General features: G+C 31.6%; 3 protein-coding genes across 5 annotated transcripts; 1 reads left to right on the top strand and 2 right to left on the bottom strand.

Annotated features, from left to right (window-relative positions):
- The first annotated feature begins 5837 nt into the window (after positions 1-5837).
- LOC114400617 (peroxiredoxin-2E, chloroplastic) lies at positions 5838-6925 on the top strand. Its single transcript, XM_028363148.1, has one exon. The coding sequence runs from the start codon at positions 5977-5979 to the stop codon at positions 6622-6624; it is 648 nt and encodes a 215-aa protein (XP_028218949.1). The 5' UTR covers positions 5838-5976; the 3' UTR covers positions 6625-6925.
- A 365-nt stretch (positions 6926-7290) lies between these two features.
- Positions 7291-9798, bottom strand: LOC114400615 (pentatricopeptide repeat-containing protein At5g12100, mitochondrial-like). 3 transcript variants are annotated; one of them, XM_028363147.1, is made up of 2 exons: positions 8474-9798; positions 7291-7863 (listed from the first exon to the last, which is right to left on the bottom strand). In XM_028363147.1, the coding sequence occupies exon 1, from the start codon at positions 9768-9770 to the stop codon at positions 8697-8699; it is 1074 nt and encodes a 357-aa protein (XP_028218948.1). In that variant the 5' UTR covers positions 9771-9798; the 3' UTR covers positions 7291-7863; positions 8474-8696. The 3 variants fall into 3 exon arrangements, with proteins under 3 accessions (XP_028218948.1, XP_028218947.1, XP_028218946.1); XM_028363146.1 differs by having other exon boundaries at positions 7291-7868; positions 8478-9798; XM_028363145.1 differs by having other exon boundaries at positions 8478-9798.
- A 65-nt stretch (positions 9799-9863) lies between these two features.
- Positions 9864-11093, bottom strand: LOC114398865 (pentatricopeptide repeat-containing protein At5g12100, mitochondrial-like). Its single transcript, XM_028360978.1, has one exon. The coding sequence runs from the start codon at positions 11091-11093 to the stop codon at positions 9864-9866; it is 1230 nt and encodes a 409-aa protein (XP_028216779.1).
- Positions 11094-12253: the final 1160 nt, after the last annotated feature.

The raw sequence follows: 12253 nt of genomic DNA, 5'->3' as shown, positions 1-12253 counted from the left end.
ACCGTTAAAGTAGTGACACAAACTACAATATTGATTTTTTCCCCTTTAAAAAAATAGTAAGATGGATATCATCCAACTTGTGAAATTCATGATTGGTTTAAGAGTTTTACTGTTAAATTTAACCCAAACTGGGTTAAATATGTTACTATTAAATTTCTTATTGTTTTTTTTTTTCATTCTGAATTTCTGTTGATTTTTTATTTATATGTAATTTTTTGTTTTTTTAATTTATATTCTTCTACACATTTTTTTATTTAAAATGTATGTTGATTTTATATTTAAATGTGATTTTTTTCATCATGATTTATATTCTTCTACATATTTTAATTAATTTGTTCTCAAATTTCGTGCAATGTTTTCTACCAATTTCTTGAATTGTTATGAAGTCGACTTAGAAGCTGGAGTTGTTAATTTAAATGATCCCTATGAAAATACAATGAACATGAAATTTAATTTGATGTTCAAGACAATCAATTTGTATCAATAAAGTTGGCAACATTTTTGCAACTTTTTATTACTTGATAGAGGATCATGCTGTGATGTTTCATTACATAAGAGAAAATAATTTTCATATAAGAATATTTGATACGGAATTACATGAAATTATGCATTTGGATTTTTGTAAGTTTCACCGCCTATAAATAATTTTATGGAAGATTTTTAAAAAATACTTAGATTGGGTTTGGTTCATGGAGAGGTATATTGATTTCTTTTTTATGCTATATTTTTTTTGTTCTTTCAAATAGGTTTATTCAATTTCTTTCATTAATTTTTTTTGTAGGAAATTTTATATTTGGGTAGATTTTTCTCGTATTTTTTGTTAAAAAATTGAAGTTAGCAACACAAAATTGAAGTATGTTGAAAAAAATTGATACAAGTTGAAGTCACAAAAACATCTAATATCAAGGCTCACTTTTTTTGAGTTTTTTGAAATTTTTTATGGATTTTACAAGTTTAATAGAAAACATGAAATTCATGTCGATTATGTTGAACACAACAATTTTGAAATGAGACTTTATGACCAACAAGATATTGAAATTTCGTATCCGATGTCCATAATGGATTCTAACTCTCAATCCGAAAGTGATGATGACGGTATATATTTTGCAAATGAACATGGTAAGAAGTTGGGGTAAGTTATTAATATGTATTTTGTTAGATATTATAAGATATGTTTAGAACTACTTTTACATTTCAAGTTAATTTATTGTCAATTTATATCTACAAATTTATGTAATTTTTAAAGATATTGAATTTAAATTTATCAAATTGCTGCTGCACTAATGAATATAACAATATTCTCCCACTACTAAGTCATTGACTTCTAACTTCTAAGGGTAGCACATGAACTAAAGTATCTGGCTTTGAACCAAATCCAAGCAATGACTCTCAAATATAATGGTTGTGTATCCCAACTCCCAATCCCTACAATGATCCAATTCCTTTATATATTATTAAAAATAATTTTCATGTTTTTTAATTTTTGTGAATACTTAAAAAAAATCCATAAAATAAAACTCAATTACTAAGTATATAATTATATGTAAAACACACAAAAATATCATTTAAGACTCTTTTATATGTAGAACAAACCATCAAGTATCCATACAAATATCAAGAATATTCATATTTCAATCTTCTCCATATAAACATTTTAAGAAACGATGTTGATTGGTCATTTTAGATCATCAATTATACTATGAACTAAACTAGAGTGAATCATAAAATATTATTAATATATAATTTTTTACTAAATTGGTGATGTTTACATCCTTTAATTTTTAATACAATTACTACTTCGGGTATACCTAATTTTGATTGTCTAATGAGACTAAACTCATCATTACAAAAATGGACAAATATGTTCTTGAAGGAAAAGTCATATCTGGATGGAAGTAAAGTGGGTATGAAAATTCACATACCTACACTGCCATTAACTCATTCAAATCTTAGAATTCCTTTCAATTTTTTTTTTAAAAATAGTTTCCTTTTATCTGTTTCATCTATAATGATTATTGACAAAAGTCAAGGTCAATCCGTGAAGCATGTTGAAATATTTATCTCACAATCAATTTTTTCTCATGACCAGTTATATATTATTATATCAAGAGTTACATTTAGAAAGAGATTGGAGATTTTGATAACTGAAGATGAAGACAATGCGTACAAAAAATATTTATTGTGATTTACAAATAAATTTTTAGAAATGTCTAACACAAAATGTGGATTATGATATTTCTATCTATTTAAGTTTAGACTTAATGAAACAAAGTTGAGTTTAATATTTTTATACCATTTTCATGGTTTTCAAGGTGTGCCATGAAAATTTATATTATTATTTTAATAAATTATGGCTTATATTAATAGAATAATATTTTTTATATTGTATTTGTTTTATAGTTTAATGTTGTCAATAGTTCTCTTATATCTTATATGTAAAATTGATTTTTAATTGTTTTTGTTCGATAGCATTTAACCATTTTTCCGAAACATATAATTTAATTAAATAATTAAATTTAATATTAAAAAAACTCTTATCTCTTACCTCACACAAGACAACTTAAATAGTTAAATTTAGACTCTTAAAAGAGGTATTAATTAAGTTTGAATTTTGTGTTGAAGTAAGATGAAATTTTTAAAAATATGAACAGTTAAGCTTTAGTGCCATCTTGCAATTGAAAAAATATGAAGGGATATTATAATGCTACTTCAAAAGTTCCTTTTTTCTTCCTTGACTTTTTTGATAATTTTTTTTACGAAAAAATATAATGTTGTTGGAATACATGTTTTCATTATTTTTCAAAAAATATAAATAGTATCTATGATAATATATAATGATAATAGGCTCCTTTGATTTTCATTTTTAAAACATTATTACTCTTTAATTGTATGTGGTGACTGATCCCCCTTTCTCCCGGTCACAAGCTCTCTCATTTTCGATTTAATCTCCTTTCTCTTTCTTTTAAGCTTTTTTTTTTTTACGCAATGCCTTTCTTTTTTTGCAGTAATAATAAAAATATTATTTTATGAGCAAAATAAAATTTATTATTATACAACTAAAATAAGAAAAAAATGAAGCCTTTTAATAATGTCTACCATACTTCTCCAATAAATTGGCCTTTTAATGATACCTTCCAAGTATTACCGGTGAATACAATGGCACCTATCATACCAGAATACAGTGAGGATAATTTCATGGGATTCAATGTTGGCAAATACTATGTCATTTTGGGAATTTCAGATCGAGTTAATTAAATGAAATTTCTTTTTCTCCTTTATTAGGTTTTTCTCTTATTTAAATGTGAGTAATTTATCTTTTATTAATGTTATATTTTTTTTTATTATAAACATTATTATTTTTTAATATTGCTTAAAGATTAAACAAAAACAAAACACGTTTAATAGTTTAAAATATCAAAAAGTTGAACATTTGTTAATGAAAATAAAATATTTAAAATTATTTTTTGGTCTCTGTATTTTAAATTAATAAATTTAGTCCTATAACTTTTTAAAATATGTAAACTTAATATTTAGTGACAATTTTTTATGGCTGTAAAGTTGAAAGAGGAGCTAAAGTCAAATACTTTTAAAAATCAAAGGATTAAATTTGTCAATTTTAAAATATAAACAGAATTCAAGGAGTGAAAAACCTATGCATGCCAATGTCACCTTCAAATCCTTTAAGATTCTTATATAAAGTATATTATGGCGCCCGTGAAAAAAAAAAGATTTGGTCTTGGCCCCTCTTAATGCAAATTCTGCACTAAATATAAGGATTAAAATCAACTTTAATAAAAAATTGTAGAAACAAAAACATTCTTTTATTTTTCCTTGTTTTTTTCTTCAAGTTCTCAGTTCACATGAAAAACAATGAATAGAGACATGTAGATTAGCCCAGCTTCATCTTTTCCATGCAGGCATGTAGTAAAGCTGACAAGGCTACGGCTATAGCCCATGGCCCATTGGTTCTAGGACCACAAATAGTTAACGTTTAGAGATTTTCTTCTTTGCACCCAGCATATTTTCTCATACACCCAACAGTAAGAGAAAAATAAAAAATACCTTTACATATAGTTCATACGATAATCCATATAAGATGTACGGATTACAGATTGATCATACAAATCCGTATTGCCAATATTATATTAAAAATATATTTTACGAAATAATTTAAAATTAATAGTCCATATAGATCTCCAAATTATGATCTTTGTGTTATTAGTATGACACTCTAATAAACTGAATTAATAGACTAATTATATTAAAAAATAATTAATATCGTTATATATAAAACTAAAATTTACAATATATATTTAATACCCATATAAGTTTACATAATTAATTTTGATATAATAATATTTTTTTGTACATATATAAATTCAATCCATATGATCAATCTGTAAGTCTCATACAAATTATCAATTCGTATAAACTATACATAAAGACAATATGGGAATTAAAGAAAAAATAAATGATATATTAAAAAAAACGCTTGGTGCATGAAGAAAATTCCTAAAGTTAATGATATCCTCATGTCAAAATACAAAAGTACCGGCCGAGAAAAGGGTATCAAAATAATAAGTTTTAAAATACCAAACACAACCGCCGCATATACAAATATGAAATATCATTGATTAAAATTCAAAAGAAACAAAAGGAGACGGATGTCCCAATTCATTGCCCCCCTTGGGCCTTGGATCCTCCACGCTAGCACGGCTTAAACAATGATGAAAATTGTCTACCGCTACTTTCCACCTAATCCTTTTGTCACCTAACCAAAATCTTTTTTTTTTTTTTAAGGTTTAATTGCATTTGTATTTCTATTTTTTCTTATTAAATTTTACATCCAACAAATTAACTTTACACATTTTACGTCTAATTTTTTAAGAATTTTACAAATTTTATCATTTATTATTTCTTTATTAATAAGTACAAAAGTTAGGATAAAATTTGTCAAAAAAAATTAAGAATAAAATTCACTAAAAAATAAAAAAAGTTAGATGCAAAATTTGTCAAAATAATAAAAAATTGTGGGAAAAAATGTAATTATGTTAGGAGTAAATTCAAGAAAGGTGAAATTTTTAAGTTTTTTAAAAGTTAGGGATAAAATAAATCAAATTAATTTGTTGAAGATAAAATTTACCAAAAATTAAAAAGTTGAGAGTAAAATATATAATTAAGCCTTTTTTTTATAAAAAAATTTGGTCCACATCATTTTTTAAATTTATATTATACAAATTATAATTTAAGATATTCTACTTACTTTATATTTAACACCATAAATTGTTTAAAATGATACTAGATTTGATTAATTTAAGTTAAAAATAAGATAATTTCTAATTAGTTAATAGCATAAACTTCTCTATATTAATAATACGTGAAAACAAAACTTTTATTTATTTTAAATATATAATTATAAATACTCTTAGAATATTAATTAATATTTTATTTTATCAATTTAATTAGAATATATGTAATAATATTTTATAATATTATGTTTTTTTAGTAGAGAATACAAGTATTTTTTTATGAAAAATATTATTGTTTGAACCGAACAAAATTATTATAAATGATGAAGTTTTCTTCTTAATATTAAACTCAATTATCCGTCCGAGATTCAAATCTGACATAATATTTTGTCATATATATTAAGATTTTTTTAGTAATTGTTTAAAATTTACAATGTAATGTAATTTTTAATTAAGTGGCGGTGTACTCACATTGTTTGATAATTAATCATTTTCCCCCACATATTTCGTTAATTATGATGCGATTATTGTTTTTTAAAGTAGTGATACAAAAAAATGTGTTACTAGCAAGTACTAGGGTGCGACTTGGCACAAAAAGAAGCACCCATAGTTTTGGGCTAACACGTGAGGCCTCCCCATACTCTTCATTCTTCACTCTTCACTCTTCACTCCCAACCCTAGCCAAACGCAAACCATTCATTCATTCAGTTCAGTAACTCACCTCACCATGGCCGCATCCATTACATTGTCCAGGCTCGTCTCTTCCACCCTCACCACTGCCTCTTTCTTCCCACCCATAACCCTGCCTTCCAAACTCTCCTCTCTCCGACTCCCCACCCGCCGCCACCCCAAGCCACTCAGATTCTCCTCCTCCACCATCACCGCCACCATCTCCGTCGGCGACAAGCTCCCGGAGGCCACCTTCTCCTACCTGGACTCGTCCGGCGAGGTGCAGACGACGACGGTGTCGGAACTGACGAAGGGGAAGAAGGCGGTGCTGTTCGCGGTCCCCGGCGCTTTCACCCCCACGTGCTCGCAGAAGCACGTGCCGGGCTTCGTGGAGAAATCGGGGGAGCTGAGGGCGAAGGGGATCGACACAATCGCATGCATTTCGGTCAACGACGCCTTCGTCATGAAGGCATGGAAGGAGGACCTCAAGGTCAACGAGGAAGTCCTCCTGTTATCTGACGGTAACGGAACCTTCACCAAAGCCATTGGGGTCGAACTTGATCTCAGCGACAAGCCCGTTGGTTTGGGCGTTAGGTCTAGGCGTTACGCGCTTTTGGCCGAGGATGGGGTTGTCAAGCTCTTCAATTTGGAGGAAGGGGGTGCCTTCACTTTCAGCGGCGCTCAGGACATCCTTGATGTTCTTTGAATTATTCTTCCTCTTTCGTTTATTCCACACTCCAGTTACTACTCTTTTCAATCCGGTTAGGGTTTCTTTCCTCTCATAATAACGTGGATGGATTAATTGGACCTCAGTGCTGTTACTGTTACCTGTGCCTATAATAATGAAACTCATGTGCTGGTGTTGAGCTTTTGTGGCCATTTGTTTGGCATTTTCAGGACCTTGTGTAAAGTTTATCAATTTTGGACTTCCTAGATCCTCTTCTGTTGGACAGGTAGGATTTACTCTGCAGTGACGCCTTTAATGATCGTTATGCTTTGACTTGTCTGATGTGTTTTAATCAATATGTTTTTCACTTGGTTGATTGAACAAAAAGTAACTTCTAAGATACGATTCCTCCTGATTTTAAAAAAAGTAACCTCATCCTCGAGATCACAATGTTCCTTTTCTATAAAAACATTCTCTGGTAAAGTAGATCACTTTTCAAAAACCTTCTAACTTGTGTATTCCTAGGTAGTTTCAATTAAGTTAAATAATGAATCGTGGTTAATTATCAGCTTAACGTTTTATAATTATATCAAGTAAAAGGAATTTGTATTCCTTTGAAACGATGTAAAATGGATGGAGGAAAAAAACAATATGAATGTGAAAACGGAACCCAAGTTTTGTGCCGTCCCATTTTGCACAAGAGGATAACCAAAAAACGATCTATTTGTGGTTCTCAAAGAATCTTAGAATACTTTGATTGTTGGATATACATATAATTTATTTAAATCAAAGATTATTCAATACAATTTACCCACAAATCACTCTGCTAGTATTAATGTTTACAAGACACCCTAACCTCCAGCAATAAGCACACTCGAAAGCTTTTCAGCAGGTCTACCAACCTCATGCTAAATTTGTTGTGCAATTCGACTATCACCCTTACAAAGTTACTGAAGTAATCACCACAACAAAATTGAACGCCGTTTCACTACGCAAAAGAGGCAGGATATGTGAAACATAAGTCTGGAATTATTCTTTGATGCTGAAACTTCTGGCATTTTCCTTTGATCTTTGTCATATTCGGACAAGATTGCGACACCATCCCTCGTGTATGCGCTGAAAATTTAATACCGTTTGTTTCTTTTTGGCAAATAAAGGTTGAATTTCAGCCTTACAAACAGCCATCAACAATGACATCCAGCTAGGAGATGCAGGTGATGGAGACCTACGATATTTCTTTGAAGTTGATACTCATGAAAACCTCCCTCAAACATATTCCTGCACTAAAAAAAAATAGGCTCCATTGAAATCGTGAACTTCGAATGTGCCTTAGCATGAATATATGTGCGTATAAGCTTTTGGATCCAGCCCTCTAATCTTCATATCATCAATGAAATGTTACTAAACACTCGAATAAAGTTTTGGGCATATAATTAACAAACGCCATTTCTTTTTTAAAAAGAAAAGCAATATCAAGCTTCGGGTGTGTTTTTATAATTAAACAGGAATATCCCCAAATAATTATAGGAGGGTGTATATATCTGACTCGTACAACCAGACAACAATTTATGTGTATTGCGTCTTTAAACAGACTGTTAGGAAATGTGTTAATTATTTATTCAATAAGTTCGTATCACATGATAGCTTATATATAAATATATATGAATTTAATTATGAAACTTATCAAAATAAATTAAGAAAAAAATTATTTCGATAAGTTTCACTAAAATGTTTATTGAAATAAGTTAAAGAAAAACTCGTAAGAGGCACGATTCATTTTCATATGTTCAAAGAAGTTTCACGCAAGCTTTTCTAAACGTTCAATTATCAATAACTAAAATCCACAGAGAACTCTGAACAAACAATTAGGACTGCGAATAGCCCTTACCTACCATTTTGAGCTTGTATTAACTTCGTCTTCTCTGGGAATCTGACTTTCGTCTCCCCTCCAAAGGGTTAACAACCCCCATTTAGACGTAACATCAACAAAAAGTGATGTTTGATAATGTAGAACAAACATATACCACATGCCCTGTGTTATTAGGCACCTGTCCTTATTTTCCAATCATATGCACTGAACAATGGGGCAAGGATTTTACCTTGGCATTTTTCTAGTTATTCAGTCCTCTACTGCTCAATTCTGAGGATACAATTTGAGCCTCTCGCAGCATTCCCTCCTCTCTTAGCCCGGAAATTAGCTGGTAGCACATACTGGCATTTAAAAGCAAACCCCCGTCTACCATTTCCCTATACCAAAAGTATGCACCATTGAAATCTTTTAAGTCACAATGCCCCTTAACCAGAATGTTATAAGTATCAACTTTTGGAACCAGTCCTTTAGCCTTCATATCATCAACAAGATGCTTCGTTTCAGAAACCCTTCTATCTCTAAGATATGCTAGAATCAAGCAGTTGTAAGTCACCTTGTCGGAATCAACTCCCTGATCAACCATCTGCTGGTGCAAAGACATTGCCTTAGGAACATTTCCATCTTCAGCATAACTGTAAATCATTTCATTATATACAAATTGATCTGGGACTAAATCCATTTGTAACATTTCTTGAAACATTTTCTCCATTTTCACTACGCCTTCCTTCCTGCATGCACAGATCAAAGGGTGAAAAGTCCCAACTGTAGGTTTTATGCCTAGCATCTTCATCTTATCATACCATTCAAGGCATTTCTGGGTGTTTACTGACTTGGCATATCCTGAGATCAGAGAATGGTATGTTATTACATCCGGGTTACATCCCTTGCCTGCCATTTGGAGAAACAAATCCTCAGCTTCCTTTACTCTTCCATTTCTTCCGAGTCCATTTATCAAAGTATTGTGAGTCACAAGAGTTGCGTCTATTCCACTTTGTATCATTTCATCAAAAAATCTGAAAGCATCTTTCAATTTACTCAATGAGCAACTAGCTTCAATGAGCATATTATATCTTTCTGCATTCGGAGAAACCCCACGACCTATCATATCTGCAAGCACAATCTCAGCATCAATAAGTTTACGATCTTTGCAAAGACAATTTATTAGAGAACCATGGCTGATGACATTAGGCTTTATCCCTGCCTTGTCCATTTCATCAAGAAACTCAAAACACCTGACAAAATGGCCCCTCTGGCCATAACCATTAATCAATAAGTTATAGGTTTCCACAGTCGGGGAAACACCCTTCTCTACCATTCTCCTAACCCATGTCTCTGCCTGGTCCACCTCCCCAGTTTCACAGAACTTGCTAATCAGAGTATTAAAAGTGATTCGATTAGGCTCCAACCCTCATTCTTCCATTTGTTCAGTTGTCAGTATAGCTTTCTTCAAGTCACCCTCTTGGCAATATGCATTCACCAATATGTTATATGAAATCTTGCTTGAAGTAACTCCATTTTCCACTAGTTTGGCCAGAACCTCTTCAGCCTTTTCAATTCTCCCAACCCTGCATAGTCCATTCAACAAAATACAATAAGTTTGCTCATCGATCCTTATTTCTTTTCCATCAAACAAACTGTCGTCACCAGCAACATTCGAATGATCATCAAACACAAAACTCAAAAACCCACCAGGCAAAAAACCACTGTCCTCCATCTCTAACAACACCTCCTTCGCATCCTCCACCCTCCCCGAACCACAAAGACCATTTAACAAGGAATTATATGTAACAAGATTACACTCCACATTTTGTTCCCTCATCCTCTCCTTGAAGCCAAAAGCTTCCTCTATATCACCCACCTTACAGTACCCATCAATGAGCGTGTTATAAGTAACAGTATTCGGAACCACGTTTCTCTGAATCGTTTTATCGAACAGCTTCCGAGCATCCTTGATCCTTCTCACTTTACACAATCCACCCAGTATCAAGTTATAAGCGAACACAGAAGGGCCCATTCCATCCTTTTCCATGGATTTCATCAACTCAAAACCCTTGTCGAGGTCCTTCAACATCACTGCCGCCTGAACAGCCTTTCCGTAAGTGACAGCATCGGGTCGAATACCAGAATCGACAACGTCGGCGAAGACAGGGAGGGTTTTCTCGAAGTGTCGGGAATCCACCAGGGTTCGGAGCAAGCGATTGACGGAACGGGTGGAAGGGATAAAACCGTCTTTTCGCATGGAAGAGTACAAGTCAGTGGCTTCGTCGAGCATTTTGGAAACGGAACAGAGCCATAAGAGGGTGTCCGAAAAGAGGGGTTTGGAGACGTGCGCGTGGAGTTCGGAGAGAGAAGAGAATGCGGTTTTGGTGAGAAGAAGGGATCTGAGGAACCTTCTTGCGGTGACCGTGCGACCGCGGTTTAGTAAGGTTTCGAGTTTTTGAACCTTTTGAAGGCGATTCTGGTATTGGGGATCGGATTCACAGAGTGTGAGTGATTGGGAGCAGAAGAAGCAAATGGAATTGTTGAAATGCGAATTGGGACGAAGACGGAGAGCAGAACGAGCTCCAAATCCCATTGTATGGCGCGCCAAAACCCCTTCTGCTATGTAATTCACATTGCTGGAACTGGAATTCTTCATGGGTAGCTCGCTTCCCAAATAATTTGGGTCATTGTTTGTGGGCTGTGCTTTCGGCCCAATTTGTTTCTGTACCCAATTTAAATCTAAACTTTTTTTTTCTCCTTAATCCTCCCGTTTATGTAAGAAAAGTTTTACTAAAAATTGTTTCCTTCCAAAATCAAACTCACATATTATCTTCAACGATTCAATTTTAATCTCATTTAAATCTAAACTAATATATTTAATTTTAAAAAATTGAAAATGCAACAGTTAACCAAATTTTTTAAAAATATTTTTTAATTCTTAATGTTATTATATTTTTTCTTTAAGTTAAATAACCATTCTTAAGTTAAGTTAAACAACCATCTTTTATCTTTTATTGATAATAAGAATAAATATAAATTAAGAACAATTTAAATGGTATAACATAATTAATAGATAACCTTATTACTTAAATATGTGAATAAAAGTTTAATCTTTCATTCACGTCAAAAAGAAAAAAACTATTGAGACTTAAAAGAGACTTAACCCAAAGACACCGTAGTTTACAAAAGAAAAATTCAACATAAGACTTACTTTCATTATATTTTGAATGAAGTCTTTAAATTTTGTAAGTGTTAAAAGATTAGAATAAGTTGACAAAAGTCCATATGATAAATTATCTTCAGTTATTTAAGTGGTATAAGAAATATTTTTCCAAAGTACTAATTCTTAGATGAAAATATTAAAATAAGTATAATTGCGTTATTTTTTTGGGATGATTTTTTATATAAGATTGTGTTAGTATTTAAATATTGTTAATGTGTTAATATTTTAAATAACAAATTGAATTATTCAATCCGAACCACAAACTTAATATTATTTTATTCTTTTTAAAAAGTAAAAATCTCTGTCATCTATACTTTATTTCTTGATAAAGTGGGTAGATGTAAAAATTATGATTGCATGACATGAAAATGACGTCAGTCTTATTTAGACTCTGTTTGTATTCTAAAGTCAACTCTTGTCTATTTCCATATTGTGCTTGCCTTTAACGAATACATAGAAAGGAAATTGCAAAAGGCTTCTACTAAATTCTGTCTTATTATGTCATTTATTTTGTTCAGTATTCTTGGAGGTTAGAAGTAGTAATTACTTCGTCAGCCATTGAATTTCCCCGTCAATTATTTCATCATATATAA

The sequence above is a fragment of the Glycine soja genome, chromosome 19 (genome assembly GCF_004193775.1).
Source record: "Glycine soja cultivar W05 chromosome 19, ASM419377v2, whole genome shotgun sequence".
NCBI classification, from domain to species: Eukaryota; Viridiplantae; Streptophyta; class Magnoliopsida; order Fabales; family Fabaceae; genus Glycine; species Glycine soja.
Note: the sequence above shows the minus strand (reverse complement) of the source record. Positions and strands in the feature narration are given on the sequence as shown.

Coding starts and splice junctions, on each gene's coding strand:
- LOC114400617 (XM_028363148.1), top strand. CDS start 5,977: ATGGCCGCATCCATTACATTGTCCAGGCTCGTCTCTTCCACCCTCACC.
- LOC114400615 (XM_028363147.1), bottom strand. CDS start 9,770: ATGGTAGAGAAGGGTGTTTCCCCGACTGTGGAAACCTATAACTTATTG.
- LOC114398865 (XM_028360978.1), bottom strand. CDS start 11,093: ATGAAGAATTCCAGTTCCAGCAATGTGAATTACATAGCAGAAGGGGTT.